Source organism: Marmota marmota, unplaced genomic scaffold, assembly GCF_001458135.2.
Source record: "Marmota marmota marmota unplaced genomic scaffold, marMar, whole genome shotgun sequence".
Lineage (NCBI taxonomy): Eukaryota > Metazoa > Chordata > Mammalia > Rodentia > Sciuridae > Marmota > Marmota marmota.
The window spans coordinates 224,229-245,293 of NW_026000223.1; the positions used below are offsets into that span (position 1 = coordinate 224,229).

At 35.9% G+C, this 21,065-nt stretch overlaps 1 protein-coding gene across 2 annotated transcripts; it reads left to right on the plus strand.

Moving 5' to 3' along the window:
* The first annotated feature begins 489 nt into the window (after positions 1-489).
* Dctn6 (dynactin subunit 6) lies at positions 490-20,445 on the plus strand. 2 transcript variants are annotated; one of them, XM_015501233.2, is made up of 7 exons: positions 490-633; positions 6,696-6,760; positions 14,128-14,233; positions 15,734-15,822; positions 16,934-16,981; positions 18,062-18,204; positions 19,987-20,445. In XM_015501233.2, exons 1-7 carry the CDS (start codon positions 611-613, stop codon positions 20,083-20,085), a joined length of 573 nt encoding a protein of 190 aa, XP_015356719.1. In that variant the 5' UTR covers positions 490-610; the 3' UTR covers positions 20,086-20,445. The 2 variants fall into 2 exon arrangements, with proteins under 2 accessions (XP_015356719.1, XP_048648663.1); XM_048792706.1 differs by lacking the exon at positions 6,696-6,760 and having other exon boundaries at positions 615-633.
* Positions 20,446-21,065: the final 620 nt, after the last annotated feature.

A 21,065-nucleotide genomic window follows, 5' to 3' on the forward strand; every position in this document is an offset into this window, starting at 1 on the left:
TTCGATTTGATAAGACTTAGCCATCCAAATAGGTGTCAAATAGTCAATCTAAAATCAGGTGTGAAGCCCAGCAGAGCACAGAACTAGAGATACTAAGTTGAAAAAAAAAAAACAAAAACCAGCAGGTAGAGGGCCACAACTGACCTATGGGAAAGATAAGATCACTCAGACTAAGAAAAGGGCCACGGGTCGGAAGGCGAAATTCTAACATAGAAGATCGCAACGAGACTGAAAGGAACATCGGGAGGTCAGAGGGACACCTTCATAGTGTGATCACAAGTATCAAAAGGTGGTAAGAATGTAAAATGAAGTCATAGTGACGTGAGCTGGGCTGGAATAAATGTTTTAAAATCGAGTCGATGCACCCCTGGTCAGTGCTGAGGTCCTCAGTGGGCCAGGCGTAGCAGCCCATCCCAGCGCACACCGCCATCCTCGAGATCTGCGAGCTTTCGGAGCCTTCCCCCGGCCCCGCCCCTGCCCACGCCGCGCGCAGGCCCAGCGGCTCCGCCCCATCCCAATCCTGTCAGGCTGTCCAATCGCTTGTAGAGATCGTCGCTTTATCCAGTCTGTGGTGTTGATCTCAGCTCCAGCTGTAGATCAGGCCCGTACAATGGCGGAGAAGACTCAAAAGAGGTGCGTCTGCTGCTTGAGGAAAGATTGTTCTCAACTTTCCGCACGGGGGGAACCTATTTCTGGTCGCCAGTGTTGGGGACTGAGGTGGTGTCTCATCCTGCGCGCTTGGGCTGATTGGTACCTAAACCTAAGACCTGGCTTCCGCTGAGAGGAGGTGACCCAGTAGGGGTAGAGAGGGCGGAGAAGGGATACATATTTGGTATCGCGGCCGTTTTGGTTCTTGCTTCTCTCACGCCCTCTGCCGCAGCACGCCTGCGCAGAAGGATCCCGGCCTCTTCCCCGGACGCTGGGTGAAACCGCCTTTATTTCTCCCATACTCTTGTTGCCAGTGCGCGTAAGGCCTTTTGCTGGACTTTGTTGCAAGACGCCGGCGCCAGTGCTGGCCACACCCTAGTAACCTTTGGGTCTTCAGGATGGGAGCGGAGGTGTACACTGATTCGAGGTTGCGCGTCAGAAAGGGGGCCGTACTTGGGCCAGGTCTGTGACTGGTTCTGCCAGGCGTGTAGGAGCTCCCTGTCAACGTGGGGGAGAGGAACTGTGGTTGCTTCTTCGCTAGGGACTCTTGGTATTCCACCTAGAAACAGCTTGGATTAGAGAAATGCCTACGTAAAAGCATTTCCGAAAGCAACTGTGTTGAGCGCCCTCTGCTGACTCTGGCAAAACCGATATTGGTTTTGGTGCCATAAGTTGAAATTTAGGCTTTTGTTCCACTTAGAGGGTAATCTGTAATTTTTTTCACAAACTAAAGAAAAGCATTACTATAAATATTATATACCGTATATTCGTAGCATAAGGTGAAGAGGAAAGTATTATTGACTTCTAATAAGTCTGCATGCCTGCCCTCCCCTCGGAACTGCCTTCTTCCCGCTGCACCCCATTACTCCGAGGTCCAGCGGGGTCAACGTTTTAATTTGTTTGTTAAGTACGTCGCGAAGAAGCATGCAGATGGCGACATAAACACTACTTATGATCTCTTCTTAGGACATAAATCTAAAGACAGATCATGTATGAGTTTCTTCTACCCCCACTTGAGACACTATTTAAATAATGAGAAGGGATTGAGGGAATGAAAAACTTCAGTGAGAAATAAGGGCCTAAAAGAAGAGAAATTTTGTAGAAGCTAATGTTATTTGAACAGGGCTTAGTACCATTGCATTTTAACACAAAAAAAAAAAAACACGTCAAATGAAAAGTATCAGAAAAGTGGCATTTATGAATGGTGATATGTTCAAGAATAGCATCATCCGTTTATCACAGAAAAAATATGTAGAGTGACAGGATGTTTCCAGACAACTTTGAACTAACAGAAGAGAGATGACTAATGACAGGACAATGATGCCCCAGCAATAAACTTTGCTTTAAGAAATTCCAATCTCTGAATGTGTTTCCTTGTCTATAATCTGAGAAGGTTGAAAGATGATTTTCCTCTTTTTACTCTGCTCTATCTACTAAAGTTTTCTTTCTTTTTTGATCTCAGTATGAAGGTTATATTTTTTCTATGATTTCAGCAGATTGATTCTTGACAGGACATAGGATAATTCTGAAAGATCACTTGGAAGAATTTCATTAAATTATTCCTTATAGAAAGTCAGTGCCAGATAAAATGATGGAATCAGATATAGCTGGCTCATCTTGCAAGCATTTCATGAAATAGACCCAAGGATTGTTCATTTTTTTCTATTTTATATGTGTGTGTGTGTGTGTGTATACATTTTTTTTTAACTTAGATCTTTACAAAATAGGTGTTGTGATGGGAAAGCTTCTTTTTTTAGTTCTTCATATCAGTAGAGAAATTAGTGTGATTTTAAAAAATATTTTGAGAATTGCTTTACATTTATATTAGGGAATATTGGGGATTCTGGAATGTAAATGATGAAGAAACATATTTAAGAGAGAATCCATACTTTTTTTTATTCTTGGGGCTATATTTTTAGAATTCTCTCATAAGTCCAGATCTGTATTTTCAGTGGTTATTGGGAATATCTCCTTCCTTTTCTATAAATACTTAAGACTGATTTTACCTTGAAATGTGCCCTTCTCCCATAGACTTTCTCTGTTGGTGCCATCAGTCCTGCAAATCAGAAACCTAGAAGCTTTGATCTTGCTCCCTGGCTCCTCACCTTTGCTTGGTTTTCTGGCACTAATGGAAAACTGAGTCAGAGCAACTATCTTGAGCCCCTCTCTCCATCTGGAATCATCCCTTCCAGGAAGGGGACAGAATGGTTAACCGGTTTCCTTATTTCACTCTTCACCCCTCTCCCCATTCCCTCCTTAGTCAAACATATTTTCCTGGCTCTGAGAAGAAAGTAAATACATAATTTGTGGTCCATAAGTCATAACAAGGAATGGGAAGTACACATCTCCTATTTTTTTCTCAAAGCCAGATTTTATTAATTATAGTACTTGTTGACAAGTCTCATATCAGTTTCCTAGCCATACCTACAGCTTCTAAGTATTGCCACCTCCTTTCAGGCCCAGATTATCTCTGCAGGATTAGGCTCCCTAGGCCCTCTTCCCACTACTTCATCTTATAAACACCAGTTATCTAAATACAGTTTGGTTGTTGTTGGCTTGGGAATGAGAAGCCTTTAGGAACATCTTGTTTACAAGTATGAATCTCCTATACAGATTTGTTCATGAGTGGTCCTTCCTTTGCTTCCCAGCCTCAGCTGCCCTTTTTTCTGCCTACTTTGGATATTTCTACTAATTTCAGTGATGTTCAACCTGGAAAGAGAGGTTTTTCCTTTGTTACTTTCTAGTCTTTGCCTAGATGTGTATTTTAAATAGGTAAAATTGTGTTTTAATATTTAATATTGAGCCTTCTTACATTAAAAAAATTGTACTTTCCTGTTATTTAATACTGATTGTACTTTTTATCAAACTAATGGATGCACACAAGTACATACTTTACTAAAAAGTTCATTTGGAAAACTGCAACCCTTGATTTTAACTTCTAGTGAATGTTTGACTTACTTTAGTCATATTTTTCATTCCTAGGAACTCTTTTATAGACCCTTATTCTTCTTTCTTAGACTTCTATCTTGATTTTTAAATGCAAAAACAATCTGATTTCTCTGGATTAATTATAAGGTTGTTTGTTTGTTTGTTCATTTTTAAGATATACTACCTGCTACCTGAATTGACTGTGTTCCCTTAGACTTCCCCCCCCCCCGTGTTTTTCTCTTTTTCTTTTAGTTGGAAGCATTCCTCAAATGTCTGATAATATTTTGTTCTCTATACATTATTAAAAAATGAAGACTAAATACCTGGTAGCTCTGGTATATTCATAAGAGGATCCTCTGATGAGCCTCAGGGTAGGAAAAGGCAGCCAGGAAACCAGCCTTTTCACTAAAGAATTCAGAATGTATGGTAGTTTCTCCAGACTGCCTCAAATTCTTTGTGAGAGTCAGGGAGGCACACAGGGCAAGTAGAGCTGATGGTTTCCCTGTTTACTGTGACCATCATTCATTCCCCACTTACCTCTGGGTCTGGTATCTTGAACAGAGCACCTCAGAGAGGGGTCATCTGACTGTGCACACTGGGGTAGAGAAGGGCTGAGGTATCCAACAGCTCTACTTTATATCCTTTATCTCTCATCTCCACTGCTCTCCCCCTGGACTCCATACACATTTCCCTAAATAACCTAGTACCTCTAAGTTAAGCCTGTTAACTGCTTTCCTTCTTCTGTACAGTCTCCTAGAAATCTGTAACTTTACCTGTTATTGCTTCTTCTCTTGCTCTTTGTTGTTGTTGTTGTTGTTGTTGTTGTTGTTTTAATAATATCTCTTTTCTTTACTGGAGGAATAAAAGTTTTAGAGGAGTGAAATTACAGAGATGAGTTGTTCATGTAGAACAGGAGTCTACTTTTTTGTAAAAGACCAGTTAGCAAATATTTTAGGCTTTGGAGATTTCACAGTCTTGCAGCTACTCAACTCTGTAGCATCAATATTGCAATGGACAGTATATTTCATGAATGAGCTTGGACAACCCCTGTTATAAACATTTATGTTTATTTAAATGGAAGTATAGCATTCTAATGTTTTTATGTAGTTTCACCTTATTTTTATTGTTAGAAAATACATAGTTGATGACTGTATTTTTATCCCCCTTCCAACATTATTAACAATATTTCACAATTACCTCTCTAAAGACAACTAGTATTCATATTTTATCTGTCATTCCAGTGATAGTTTGTAAGTATTCAAATAATCATTGAGGAACATACATTTGAAAGAGTAACATAAGTCCATTTTTTAAAAATGAAATCTTTCAGCACTTTTTTATTGAAAAAGTCTCATAACTAGAAAGTGCCACTAATTTTTATGTTATCTACCATAAGTTAAAAATAAACATTTTCATGAATAAATATTGAAAATAGAAGTTCAGAAAAAAGTAAATTAGTAAAACATTTCAATTTAGGTTTCCAGTCCTTGCTGGTTGCAGAACATATTTACTGAAATGAGAAAATAAGTTTTTGAAAAATTTATAAATTGATGCAATAACATTGTGGTCAACAAAGCTTCAGTTGTTTCACTTACCATTTTTTTTTGGGGGGGGTGGTTTTGGTCATGGTGGTGGTGGTACTACTGCTGCTGGGATTGAACCCAGGGGCCTTATGCATGCGAGGCAAGCATTCTACCAACTGAGCTATATCCCCAGCCCACTTAATATTGAAAATGCAAAGTTCATAGCTTAAATTAGAGTTTCTAGGATCTTAGGATCTTAGTGGCTTTATGGAACTGTTTCTTATAATATTGAGAACAAGGAAGAAAGTCTCCACTCATGATTTCTTTGTAATATGTATTGGAAGGCTAAACCAGAGCAGTAACACAAGAAGAAGAAATCATAGGCATACTATCTGAATATGCTATCTGAACAGAAAAAATAAAACTCTGCTGGGCACAGTGGCTCATGCCTGTAATCCCAGCAGCTGGGGAGGCTGATACAGGAGGATCACAAGTTCAAAGCCAGCCTCAGCAAAAGCAAGGCACTAAGCAACTCAGTGAGACCCTGTCTCTAAATAAAATACAGAATAGTTCTGGGGTTGCAGCTCAGTAAGCAAGTGTCTCTCAGTTGTTCGATCCCCAGTACCAAAAATAAAATAAAATGAAATTGTGTGTGTTCATAGGCAATGTAATTGTTTATGTAAAAAATTCCAAACAATCTACAAAAATGGGTTTAGGGGTTGGGGGTGTGGCTTAATGATAGAGTGCTTGCATAGCAAGTACAGAGCCCTTGATTTGATCCCTAGCACTGAAAAATAAAAAATGTGTTTAGCAAGATCTCAAGATATAAAGTCAATGTACAAAATTAATGTATTTCTATATAGTACTAACAACTGTAAATCAAAACATACTAATTTTCCCTGTTTACAAAAATAGTAGCATATTACATATGCCCATTTTTTGGCTTTGCTATTTTTACTTAACAATGTAGCTTGGAAATTATTCCCAAATGTTTACATGAAGAATTGGTCATTCATTTTAATAACTGTACATTAATTCCTAGAGTACCATATTTATTTTCCAGTCCACTATTGATGGATATTTAGGTAGTTTTCAGCTTTTTTGCTATTTAGAAGTAGAGCTGGTGTTAAATTCAAAGGAAAAATCAAAGCTCTTTTTCTTCTTAACATTTTAACAGTATATATGATTTTGGCCTGATAGATAATATGTCACTTGAGAAATTTATAATGTGTTATAATTCCTTGCCCTCTTACAATTGACATTCCATTTTTCCATCAATTGTTTTAAGCTTTTCTTCACTACACTGCCAGCATAGCTTCTTTGTTGTTGTTGTTGTTGTTGTTACTAGGGATTGAACCCAGAGGTGTTAACCATTGAGCCACATCCCAAGCCCCTTTTTGTATTTTATTTAGAGACAGGGTCTCACTGTGTTGCTGAGGGCCTAAGTTGCTGAGGCTGGCTTTGAACTTTGTATCCTCCTTCCTCAGTCACCATAGCCTCTGGGATTTATAGGGTGCACCACTCACTACACCAGGCCCAGCATAGCTTCTATTTTTGGTCTTTCCCATGATGTAAGTTACCGTTTTCTTCCTATAGTGTGAAGATTGCTCCCGGAGCAGTTGTATGTGTAGAAAGTGAAATCAGAGGAGATGTTACTATAGGTAAGAAAATGGTTTATTAATGTTGTTTCTTAAGAATTGATGTATTAATCTATTTTAGTGCTTTACATTTAGATAATACCTTCTATGTCTGTTTTATTAGTGTCCTAATTGTATTGACAAAACAATGTGTTTTCTCCTATGTTTAATATTTTGAAAAGAATATAATATGGTGGAGGCCATGTTTAAATTTCTAGCTGAAATACTAATGAGACAGTGTTTATTTATTCATGTATTTGAGACATAGAAGTTGTGTACCCATGATGTATGTGCCAAGCACTGTTGGCACTAGGGAAAGAGCAGTGAACGTAACAGAGAAAAGTCCTGCCTCTGTGGAATTTGCATTCTAGAGTGATTTATTAAGAGCATGCACCATGGAGTCCACAAATCTGTTAGCTTGTTCTGTACTCCTTACCTGCTAGGTTATTTCAGACATGTTACTTAACCTTACTAACTTTCATTTTCTCATCTTTGTAATTGTGTATATCAAGACAAGATTTACCTGCATGTAATGGTAGTTTAAGCACACAAAGATTTTTTCTTACATATAAAAAGTCTAGAAGTAAATAATTTAGGGCTGATCAATTGATTGTCCAGCATGGAGCTCTGGTCTTACAGGCCAGGAAGTGATGTTTGACTACCAAGAATCACCTCGAATGAGAAAAGGGAGGTGTGTAAACAAAAGCACAAGTACTATAGGAGAGTCAGTTCCTTTTAAATAGCTCCACCTCCAAACCCATGTTATATTTTATTTTATTTTGATTCTTTTTTCTTTTTCTTTTTTTTTTTTTTTTTTTTTTGTATTAGAATTGAACCCAGGATTCTCTACNTTTTTTTTTTTTTTTTTTTTTTTTTTTTTTTTTTTTTTTTTTTTTTTTTTTTTGTATTAGAATTGAACCCAGGATTCTCTACCACTGGGCTACATCCCCAGCCCTTTTATTTTTTTATTTTGAGACAGGATCTTGCTGAGTTGCCAAGACTGTCCCCAAATTTGCAATCCTCCTGTCTCTGCCCTCCAAGTAGCTGAGATTACAGGCATGTGCCATCACATCTGCCTCCAAATTTTTAAAACAAGAAAATTTACTCAAATATTTCACAGAAACAAATCACTTTTTTAAATTAAAGAAAAAGTTCAGAAGAGTGATATAATTACACAATGTTATGTCTTCCACAGTTTTTACCTCATTTTTTATACGTTTCCTTCTTTTATTTTTCTGTACTCAAGCCTCACAATTCTTATCTCTAATGGATATTTATATATATATATATATATATATATATATATATATATGCACATGTGTTTGTATAAATATTCCAGAATTGGTATTTCTGTTACTCTTATATTTAGTATAAAATATCTCTAATTTTTTGGCTGCTATTCATTTTTCTAAAAGAACATCAGATTTAAAAACCTCCTATGAGATATAATTATGAAGTTAAATCCAGGCAGAGAGTAAAGATAAGTCATCTGGTTACAGCTCTCCCCACCAGTCTTGTTATTTTAGAACTTTTATTGTTTTTGTGTTTTGACTTATTAGAATAACTGATTTAAGTCTTTTTCTTATGTCTTATGTGCTTATAGAATTGGAGACCTGAGTACTTAATGAACCCTATTTTCTGGGTTAAGTACCAGTAAACTCAAATGCAGTTTGAAGATTTTTCAAGATGTTTTTGTGCCACTTTCCATTTTCTAGTCATTTATACTTTTACAAACTATTCCATTCTACAATATTTCAGAAAGAAAGTAATTTTTTTCTTTTGGTATGATTCATGTTAGTGGAATGTTAAACCTGATCTGTTTTCCAAGAAAATCAGGTAATTTCGTTTATTAGAGAAATTAGTCAGAAGCTTGAAATTACAGTTCTTATCCAGGAGCCTTTGACTTGAATCTCTGCTGATGCCTCACCCCCTCACTAGGGGCTGCTCAGAAATAGACCTTGGGAAAAATAACAGCTCTCCTGATCATTATAACTTGGATAAAATAGGCCTGTTTTAAATTAAGCTGCCTTGATTCATGCAGCATGAATTATTTCCTGTAAATCTTCATTTTGAGAGCTGAAGAATATTTCAGAAAGGTACCTCCAAGCACAGTCCTCTAGTCCATTAGAGGACTAGGGGCACACTATTGGTGTTGGGCCAGGGCTTGGTTGGGACATTATAATATGAAGGCAGAACTCTTTGTAATGGAATACTTTGTCCCACTTAATTCATTCTCTCCAGCAGAGTTTTAATACTAATCAAAAGCCTCCTTTTTATTGTAAGAGTCTTTTTCAGTATGGCTGAACCGTGGCTTTGACTTGAGAAATCATTGCTTATAAAGGAGCTCAGATGGGTACTTCAGCTTATAGGTCAAGGGAATTGTTTAATTTTCTGAAGAGAGAGCTTGGGGCTTTTTAAATTATTTATTGACATAGGAAAACATTTACAGAGATTGCTTTCTGTAGCAAAGGTAGACAGGAAAAGTGCCCCTTACCAAATGAGGGAAATGGAAATGTGATGCAAGGAATGCCTTTCTGGCTGTGTTGCCTCAAGTCCAGCCAACCATTTAGAAAAATAATGCATCCACCAGTTAACGCAGCTCCAACTCAAGACACATTTATCCAAACAAGGAGATAAGCCAAATAGGATTTCAGCACATTCAGTAAGAAAATACACTAACTTCCCTGCCAGAAAGAGTTCCAAGAAGGTTCACAACAGACTTAAAAAGAAAAAACTTTCAATGGTGACAGATTTTTATTTTTAAAACATTTTAACCTTAAGACCTTTAAATTTGGTTTGAATTCAGACCCATTCTAGTTAAAAGTTCTCATGGTATGCAGGAAAGAGTGAAGTAAACTATATCTGCATAATTGTGTTTGTATTACTGAGCTCTCTGCTGCCCAATGTGCTGCACAGAACCTTACAGAGACAAAGGTGGATTGTCCACATCATTCACTGAAGCTGCAGACTCCTTGAAGAAGTCTGTCTAACCAAAATCTTAGCAGTCACATATTCTGAAGTACACGTATTCAAATCTCCCTAGTCTTTGCCCAAAAGGACCTACAAGAGGGTTTAGGGGAACTGTCCAGTTTATTACTGCCAATCTCATTTGCTGTCACCTCACAAAGTTAATAGTTTCACCTCTTAATCCATTTTGTCCCATCATCTCAGATGTGGAACACCTATAAAAACTTAAATTGAACAAGAAATATACCATTTGTGGAACTAAATAATTAATTTAATTTAACTAATTGAAAACTTAGGGATTAATGGGCAGTTCTTGCAACCTTTGAACATCGGGACCTGTAGTTTGGCAGTGCTGCCAGCAGGAGGCAGTGGGGTCTAAGTCATGGGTCACCCGTGTTGCTGCTATGCTTTACCTCTCCGGGCCCTCAGATTTATAACCAAGAGTTTTCCAGTTACCTATTACAAAACTTAATAATAATAAAAATAATAAAATACCTGATTAAAATGACAGCTTTGTTTTAAAGTATTTGTTTTAAGCCATCTTATGGGGCTGGAGGTGTAGTTCAATAGAAAATTTTCCTAGCATGCTCCAGACTCTGGGTTCAGTCCCTACCACTACAAAAGAAAAAGGCATATTCTGGGATTTGTCTCATTTTTTTTTTAATTTGTGCTTATTTGTTTGGACTTTTTAATATAATGAGCATGTATTACATAATTTTTGAAAAAGAAAAATTTAAATGTCAATTGTTTTCAGACATGCCCTTCAGGCCAGGTGCAGTGGCACACACACCTGTAATTCTAGCTGCTGGGGAGGCTGAAACAGGAGGATCACAAGTTCAAAGCCAACCTCAGCAACAGTGAAGAGCTAAGCAACTCATTCCCTGTCTCTAAATAAAATACAAAATAGGTGTGCCCCTGAGTTCAATCCCTGATACCTCCCCACTAAAAAAACAAAAAACTGCACTTTATAGGAACTTCTAAAGACACACACAAGTCTTCGTGGTACCTATGGCTTATTAATCTATCCAGAGGTAGCTCCTTACAAGTGCTGCTTGTCAAAAGCTATAGTTTGAGAGCCATCAAAATGTCTAGTGCCCCTGGCTACTTATTTAGCAAGGGCAAAAGATTTGCTTTCTATCATAGCCATGGTGATCTCTGCCTCGTGTCTAAGATCTTTAAAACTGCTTATAGAAAATGTTCTTATTATAATCCTATAATAAGGTACAGAATTTCACCCCTTGATTAAAAGTAAGTATACCTTGATACCTTAATAGAAGAGGAAAGCAGACACTTCTGTTTCTTGGACCTGAATTTAATTTTTAAAAAATTTTTTTGAAAAGTCAATTTTTTGAAAAGCTCTCACAAGCCACAAATAGCAATGAACTTCTCATTTTTAACAACTATGTGTCAGATCCTATGAGCTCCTTTTAAAACATTTTTTTTTCATACAATTCACATTGCAACCCAATGAGGTAGGATGTCATCTTTTTTATAGATGAGAAGGGTGACCTTTGAGAGAGGAAGCACATAGCCTTTAAGTAATAGAATCTGGAGTTCAGATTTTCTAGAAAGGGTAGGGTGCTGGCTGTGGCTTTAATTACAAAGAACCTAAAATAGGTTCCCTTTAATATGGAACATTTTGAAGTAAAATATAAATCTAGTATTGTGCAAACTACAACTTTTAATTGGCTCATATATCTGGAAGACTTAGGAATATCTCCTTTCAAAGGAATCCAGTATTTGTGTCAGCATTATTTAGCATCTTTCCTTCAAAGGTTTATAACCTCTTAGTGTCCATTATTAAGGAGTCAGTTAAGTAAATTGTGGCATATTAATATAATGTGAGATACCTTATACCCAGTAAAAAGAATATCTACCTAGATATGTTTACATGAAAAAAAATTACCATTTAGAGAAGAATGCACTTGTAATACATAGTTTTTCTACAAGTTGCATTTATTTTTGAATTTTTGAATGATATAGCTTATATATACTTACAGATCTGAAGTATATAGCAGTATTTATTATGAAATAATATAACCCAATTTTTTTAAGAATAGTTGCCTCTAGGAAATCAAATAAGTGTGACAGAAACTTTCACTTTTTGCATTATTTTGAATTTTTGGCAATGATAATCTATTTCTTCTATAGATAAATAAGGGGATCAGATATCATAAAGATATAGGGAAGATCAGTGGAGTGGACATAAAAGAATGGGAGGGAGAAAGAGAAATGGGAAGATAAATGAATTTAACAAATTATGTTATATTCATATGTAAAAATAACAGGGAATTTCACTTTTACATGTATGTAGAAGAAAGGAAGTTTAATAGAGTAGAGGAGGGAGACTGGAGGAATTAGGAGAGGAGGAAAAGAGAGGATGGGACTCAAAATCAGATTCCTTGTATGTATGATTTTTGTCAAAATGAACCCAATTACTATGTATAATTATGATGCTCTAATAAAAAAGAGGGGAATAAAAAGATTTGCAGAAATATGAAGCGATATCACTCTTCTTGGTTTTTTGTTTGTTTGTTTTGGAAAATAGTTATATTTATTAAAATATATGTGAAAAAATAAGTACGTGTCTAGATTGTATCTGTGCACTTATGTCAGGGGAGCTGTATTTATAAGAGAAGAAAAGCACAGAGGTTCACACTCATGATCAACTTGAGAAACTTCCCAGGGATCACATCTTCTATCCTGAGAAGGAGAATTTGACTGGGAATTTTATACTTAACTGTTGAAAATTTGGGGAATCAGAGGTGACAGAGAAATATCAAGGCCACTCTTATGCTTTCTTACCAGACAGTGCATCTTGGGACATGCATCCTGTCTTGGCCCCCACCCACTGTATCAATCCCTGTAGTTCTTCATTGTCAGGAAAAAGAATAAGCTGCACTGAGACTCCCTCCCATTCTCTGGGCACCAAAAACACATCCTTATTTGGTTTAATACATTTGTAAGTGTGCTAAGCATTCCCAGTTTTCAAAATAACAAGTTCAAAGGGGCAAAAATAGTATATGTTCATTTATTTATTTATTTATTTGGTGCTAGGGATCCAAACCCAGGGCCTCATACATGCCAAGCATAGACTCTACCACTGGCCTATACACCCACTCCAGCATGTGTTCATTTGTGTTTCCCTATACTATATAGTGCTGCATCTTACCTACCACAAACAGATAATGATTTTTTTTTTAATTAACAATTAAATACTGGATTTTCTGGACAAGGTCACCTTCCTGACCCCCTTTCCACCCTCTGTGCATCCTCTGTCCACCCTTCCTTACTTTCAGAGTTAGTCACCCCTTATCCAGTTGTTTACCCATTGAAGTAGTCTTGATATTGAGGGATGAGTGAGATGTGTGTTGGAGATAGACTAAGAGAAGGATATGTTTTCTCATCAGTAGTTTGATTATCACCAGAACATGAGGCCTGTGGGTAGATAAAAGCCAAGAAAGGAGAGTGTGCTAGCATTCCAGAATCAGGGTCTCTTGTTAGGAGTGCAATATCTCCATTGTCCTGCTCTTGAAGTGTATGTGATAAGGCCCCTCCTTGTTCCCCTAGATTTGAGGTTGGAGGCATCACTTCAGGTCTCCATGCACCAGAGTCTTAGGACCTCAGCATTTATCTGTGGTTCCTTTTCTCTCCCTTCACCTTTTCTACTTTAACCAGTCAAAATCATATCCAAGATCAGACAACAGAAGCTTTGCCTCCTTCTAGTGGATATGCTTGCATTAAGGATAACAAAGCTAAGATTACATCCCATATATTTTTGACTACTGTCCACTCATATTTTCCTCTTAATCTTGTAGTAAGTAATAAGAGGAATCCTGTGGAGCACTAGCACAAAAAAGTACCACATCATAAGCAGAGAGCCTCACCTTTTTGAGAGAAAGAAAGAAAGGAAATTACTTTAAAAAAAAAAAAAAAAACCCAAACAATCTTTTTTTTCAAATGTTTTTTCAGCTGGCAACAGACATGATACCTTTATTTATTTGCTTTTACTTGCTGCTGAGGATCGAACCCAATGCCTCAGATATGCAAGACAAATGCTCTACCAACTGACCTAATAACCCAACTCGGGAATTACTTTTTATTGCCACCTATGTGGCACATACCTTGTCTCCACCATCATCTCACCTAACCCATACAACAACCCTGCAAGATTGCTGTCTGTTCCTGGCTAAGATCACAGATGCTTCAAAATGGAGGTTGAGCCAAAACTGTCTGGCTTTCATGCCTGTACTCTTTCACTCACCTTGACTTGAGATCTGGCACTAACTAATAACAGGACATATTATTTGTAAAGTACATAGCCTGTTCCTCCCAATAGCCTCACCCACCCTTTGTCACGTCCCACCCCGCTATTGGAAGCATGATCTCCACTGATAATTTCTTCTCAAATGATTTTTTGACAGGACCAAGGACGGTGATTCACCCCAAAGCACGAATTATTGCTGAAGCTGGGCCAATAGTGATTGGTGAAGGTAACCTGATAGAAGAACAGGCCCTCATCATAAATGCGTAAGACTTACAGACACTGTGAATTAAGCAGCACCTGTAACAGTTTTCATCAATATAAATTTTGGGGGTTAGGCTGTAGCTCACTCCTCACAGAGCACTGGCCTAACACGCTGGGTTCAATCCCCAGCACTGAAAAAAAAAAAAAATCAAAAATTATACCTGACATTTGGAATGCCCACTGTTTTAGAGCTGGAGAAACATGAAGGATCTATTTCAACACAAGTAAATGTGGAACCCAAAAACCAAGTAGAGGAAAAGATTTGCCCAGGGTGAGAGCTTACTGATTGATGGCTGACTAGAGTCTCTACCTCTGGGTCCAGGTCCAGTGACCTTCCCCTTCTGTATCATCTTGTCATCCTTCTCTTAAGCAAACACTTCCTGAGCACCTCCAACCTCCAGGTGCTATGAAGAGTTTTGGTTGGATTTCTTGGTTCTGATTGAAATATTACTCATGCCCAAAAATTTTTGAGCTTAAATCAACTGTATATTTTCCCATGTTCTGCACAATAATACCAAGAGTTATAGGTGAAAAATTTGTGATCCTAGAGGCAATTTTTAAACTTTAAAGATAAAAAAATAATAAAATATTAGAACATGTATGTGATCTTCGGTGAACTAATTCATGAAATTTTCATAAGCATTTGTAAGTCTTTCTAGATAAAATTTTGGCAAGAAAATTTGGCTTATACCTAATTTATAGCAACAATGTATGGAATTTGTAAGAAAGACCTTGGGAAAATATTTAACTGTGATAAAAAGACTGATTTGTCTGACTGCTTTAGGATTTGGGAGTCTCAGTATATTAAGCAGTTTCTCTTTAAAAAACATTTGGCACCTTCAGTGTAAGTCAGTTAACAAAAGCAATATTCTGCAGTTACTCAACTGTCAGAGATAAACACCGGTTAAAACAGTTTCCTCCTCTCTAAGAGTACAAGCATTTGTCTTCAAATATTTCAACTAATATCATAAAATAATTATTTTATGTGCATATCTGTTTATATTTTACAATCTTGAATGATTAATAAGAATGGAAAAGTTTCAGGTTAGGTATGATCTAACTTAACAGGCTAAAAGTAGAGTCAGTCTCCTCTGAATTCTGAGTTTAAGAAATAAAGGAAGGCTGTCTCTTACTATATACATTTCTGATCAACTAAAAAATCAAGCCTTCTTTAACATAAAGAAGAAATGATTCACTTGGACCAAGAAATAACTGATACAGTGATATATTTTAAGCTTGACACAAGTAAAATTGAGAGAATTAACCCAAACTATTTTATATATATATTTATTTTTTAGTTTTAGGTGGACACAATGTCTTTATTTTTTTATGTGGTATTGAGGATCGAACCTAGCAGCCCGTGCATGCCAGGCGAGCGCGCTACTGCTTGAGCCACATCCCCAGCCCTTAACCCAAACTCTTAAAGGAAAAGGAAACAGCTTATTGTGTTACTGGGTTTTTGTTTGTTTGTTTGTTTTATCATTTATCTCTTCTTTTTATAGTCATCCAGATAATATCACTCCTGACACTGAAGATCCAGAACCCAAACCTATGATCATTGGCACCAACAATGTGTTTGAAGTTGGCTGTTGTATCCTTTACTATTCTGCCATAAATCATTCCCAGATGTCCTTTGGTCCCCAGATCTCCCCCTGTAGAAATTATCAGGATTTATCTATCAAATATATTTATAATATAAACTATAATGACATTTTTAAGAGTACATTGTCTTGCTTTTTGTATGGACATATTTGCAGTATATTAAAAAATCTTTTCTGGGGTTGGGGTTGTCTGTAGCTCAGTGGTAGAGTGCATGCCTAGCTTGTGTGAGGTTTGATTCTCAGCACTGCAAGAAAAAAGAAAAATATATATTTCCTGATCTATTGACTAATTCAGTAGAATAAATATCACATACCATTTTCGGACACACAAGCATACATCTTTAGCTCAGCATTTTGAAAGTCCTTTTGCTGGAACTATAACTTATTGTCAAGTAGCAATGACTGAATGGCAGTGGACACAGAAATAGTAATTCTGGCTTCTGTCTTGATATAAGAACCACACCTTTGTCAGTTTGATTTCTCTATTATTTTAAATAGACAATATGTTGTCTGATTCAAAAATATGGTGGGCAGGGGTGAAAATATTTTATTCTATATATATTGTTTCTTTTCTCCCAGGGTATCACCAGTTCTTTTGCTTTGTCTTATACTCTGAAAAAATAGTAAAACTTTTCCATGGTGTCAGCAAAACATAAAACACTATCTACTGTATTTCAGTGACTGGGTAATGAATAGTTTTGCTTTTCTTAAAAGAATGTGAAAATATATAAAATCAAGGTTATGTTACTCTTTTAAAAAAAGGATTCATTTATTTATACCTCGAGATACTTATTTATTACAGGGCTGGGGTTGTGGCTCAGTGACAGAATGCTTGCCTGGCACATTTGAGGCACTGAGTTTGATCCTCAGCACCACATAAAAATAAATAAAATAAAGGTATTGTGTCTGTCTACATCTAAAAAAATATTTTTAAAAAAACTTTATTACAGGTTTCCCTGAGCAAAGATTTTTGACAAGGGAAAGCCTGCAAAGTCTTTCCCATGTCTCTGTGCTCCAGTGTAATGTAAAGACATACTGTGTAAAACGGGTGGGGGGGCGCGAGTGAACTTATTTATAGTATTTACTTAACTGGGCTCACAGATTCCCAAGCCATGAAAATGGGGGATAACAATGTCATTGAATCAAAAGGTAAGCTCTGTTCAGAGTTTTATTACCTTCTTTCTTTTTGTCATGTCCTGGGAAACAACCGGAGTTCAAACTATGACAAGGTGGTATGCTTAGAATTGGACTTAAGTCATTGTCAAACTAATTATTTGCCTCAAAAGAACCTAATCTAATTATGTAGTTATTTGATAATGTGGTTAAATACATTAAAATTAAAAGGCTGGTGTGTATTTTTAAGTTGTGATTGGATTAAATCATAAAGTTCCATTGAAAGATTTGAAAAAAAATTCTATTAAACCCTAGTGTAGTGATATTTTAGTTGATTAGTGTAGTCATAGAAAAAAATCAGTTAGTTACTCAAGCAGGTTTGTTTCTTTTATTTTAGAACTACTTTTCCCCCAGCCAATCAAAAACAAATATCTACTCTCCAAAATTGGGTCAAGTCACCAGAACTGCTGGGAACCAGCTCCAAGAGCTTATCCCACTAAAGTGCAGAAAGAACCTGAAAAGTGACACTTCTTTAAGAACAGTGGTTTGTTGGTCCTCAATGGCATGGGGGGAAAAATGCTTCTTTTTTTTAAATCAGATCATACTTTTTTGTTAACCTACTTAATGGTCATAATTTTAATTTAGATTACCAATTATTATCATTATTGGCATTCTTGATTTATTATAAGCTTACTATGTGTCAAACCTGTGCTTAGTACTTTTATTTTCTCATTGAACTATGTACTTTTATTTTGTTGAACTTAGTGCTTTTATTTTATTGAACTTAGTACTTTTATTTTCTCATTGCAATATGAAGTGGGGTAGTCTCCACATTTTATAGATAAACTTGAGCTCAAAGACCAGTGACATGCCCAAGGCCACAAAAATAGTCAGCAGCAGAGCTCTGTTTTAAATGCTTTGCACTGTCTTCCCCTGTGCTATCTATGCAAACTCTGAACTGACACATTTTCTTTAGTTTTTGTTGTTGTTTTTTTCTTAAGGCCAGTTTGCATTTTTGTACCTAAATCTCAGAGAAAAAAAGAGTTGTAAACACAACAAGAAGCGTTATAATTATATGATGTCCTAAGTTGCAATTTTTTTCTGTTTTTACTGCAGCATATGTAGGCAGAAATGTAATATTGACAAGTGGTTGCATCATTGGGGCTTGTTGCAACCTAAATACTTTTGAAGTCATCCCTGAGAATACAGTGATCTATGGTGCAGACTGCCTTCGTCGGGTGCAAACTGAGCGACCACAGGTACTAGAACAATCTCTCTTTAAAAAAGAATTCATTCTAGGACTGTTAACCCTCCCCAACACCAGCTAATTGTCTTCATGGGCAACAAGTTCATTTAAAAAGCAAATGATTAGTCAGTTGGTTGAGTGCATACTTAACACGCATGAGGCCCTGGGTTTTATCCCATCCAAAAAAAAAAAAAGCAAATAAATAAAATAAAACATCAGAGAAACATTTCTGAGAAACTTGGATTAATTTGCAGCGCAGTCATTGAGTATTTAGGTTACTGTCCTGTGTTTGTGTGTGTATTTGATACACGAATGACAATGACAAGTTGATTATGAGGAAAAAGAAAATCCAGATTGCTATTCCTGGTCTCAGCATTTTCACTGAAGATACATCATCAAACCTCACAGACCATATTGATTCAATCCTAAAATATCAATCTTCAAGGCCCTACCAAAGGAATGGCCCTACCAAATTAACCTGGATCTGTTTATGTTTATTAGCATAATACAGCTTGATTATAAAAACAGCTTATGAATAAGCAAGTGTGTTTGTATATTTTCTTAATAAACCAGGAAAGAATAATGAAGAATGTATATTTGGAGCTTAATGTTAGAATAAACAATAAAAAATATAAGACATCTGGGACTTCCTTTGAATATAAAACATTAGATTGAAGTTTTGAGCATCATTGCTTGACATACTCAATATATATTCCTTTAATTACCTAGTCTCCTTTTCCTGCCCACAAAGAAATATTTTCAAGACATTTATTGCTTTGCCTCTGCTTCTTAGACATATTTTATCAAATATTAAAACTCTTAATTCTTACTCTATTTTTGTAATGTTTGGCATTATTATTATTACAAGTAACTGCTATTATAAACTAAAAAGAAAAAATCAGTAATTTCTTATTTCTATGTAACAACAAGAATGATTAAAGACAGAAATGAAGCAGGAGTTGGAAAAAGGAAATTAGAATTAAGTAAGCAAGATTCTGTAGCTTAATTTTTAATGTTGTATGACACTGTTTTCGAAATTTCACTGATCATAAGGATTATATAGAGGTCTTTAATAAAAACAGAGATTCTTTCTAGGCACAGACCTAAAAAAAATCCATATTTTTCACAAGTACCCCAAGTGAGTTTTACATTCAGTTTGGACACTGCTGGCATTTGAATAGTAAAGATCGATGACTGTGTCTCATCTGTGTAGAAAGCAATATACTCTTGAATATTTTACAAGGGTGGTTTTCTGTAATTAACACTCTTTTGCTTTTCAGAAGCCAGGATATAATCTACAAAACCAATTTGGAAACGTATTTCTGTATATTTTTATATATAAAATCTTTTGCCTTTTTCTTGTTACCAATCAATATTTTTTTAATTGTCAGTGGACTTTATTTATTTATATGTGGTGCTGAAAATCAAACCCAGTGCCTCACACATGCTAGGCAAGCACTCTACTACTGAGCCACAACCCCAGCCCAATTTTTTTTTTTTGAGAGATAATTTTTTTAATATTTATTTTTTAGTTTTCAGTGGACACAACATCTTTATTTTATTTTTATGTGGTGCTGAGGATCGAACCCAGCGCCCTGAACATGCCAGGCGAGCACGCTACTGCTTGAGCCACATCCCCAGACCCCAATATATTTTTATTATATATTTTAAAAACACAAACAGGTAAGAAATAAGTCAATGAAATTACCTATCATTCTTTGACCTAATAGGAATCATTTCTACCTAATATTCTTGACTCTGATTTCTACCAGTCTTAATTATCTTATCTTTTTAGCCCCAGACTCTACAACTGGATTTCTTGATGAAAATCTTGCCAAATTATCACCACCTAAAGAAGACTATGAAAGGAAGCTCAACTCCAGTTAAGAACTGAGAACAGGGTATATCAATACAACGTTCCCTCTTTGACTACTCTCTTTCGAAAGGGCCACAGTGTTTGTACATTCTTAGCAGCTCACAGAATAATGTGTGTTGACTTTATTTGATAAAACTAAGAGAGGAAATTAGTGGATTTCCATTGTAACTGTCCTTTATAATTTATATAAAAATGTATTATTTTCCTATACCTATGGTCTTTTCTGATAATTTACAGATTCATTTTTTCTTTTGTTATATAAAATGTTAGGCACAAATTAATTATGTAAAAGACTACTTATGATAAGAAATGGCATGAGGTTATGTATTATATTCTAGCATATGCTAAACTAAATAAATAAAACTGCTGATGACAGAATTTTTAGTAAGTCTGCTTCAATCAGTTTGGCTTGCATTAATCTTCCCAAAATAACTATCTTAATTTTTATGATGCACTAAAGCTAATGTGTTTACTTAACCTTTTCCTCTTATGGATTTGTAGCTGTTTGAAGTTTCAGATGAAATACCAGCAGCTATTGAATTAGTTTAGACTTCACCTTATTTTTAAGAAATTTTTTTTTTTTTTCTTTTCAGCAAAACAAAGTAATCAGGGAAAGATGTCTTTAGGGGCTGGGGCTGTTGAGACTCTAGGTTCAATCCTCAGCACCACATATAAATAAATAAAGGTCTTTTAAAAAAAAAAAAAAAGAATATAAATTCAGAAAGAATGCTAAGATGATAAGTAAAAGACTACTTAGTGATACTCCTGGGTTTCTGAGGACAATAAAACTAAAAGATTTTGAAATTTTTATAAATTTATGAAATTATTTTGACATAGTAATAATCATTAGTTATTTAATTTGTTGTAATGTAGCTTAATTACACAGTAGACAAAATTTTGAGAATTTCATTGTAAATTCAAATTTTGGTTTTGTTTTGTTTTGTTTTGTTTCTGATGCTCGGGATTGAACTCAGGGCCTCCTGTTGCTAAGCATGTAC

Bases quoted from the DNA above. Each gene is read 5' to 3' on its own strand.
- Dctn6 (XM_015501233.2), top strand. From the start codon at position 611: ATGGCGGAGAAGACTCAAAAGAG. The intron at 634-6,695 runs GTGCGTCTGCTG...TTCTTCCTATAG, and splicing joins GCGGAGAAGACTCAAAAGAG to TGTGAAGATTGCTCCCGGAG. The intron at 16,982-18,061 runs GTAAGCTCTGTT...TTTTTACTGCAG, and splicing joins CAATGTCATTGAATCAAAAG to CATATGTAGGCAGAAATGTA.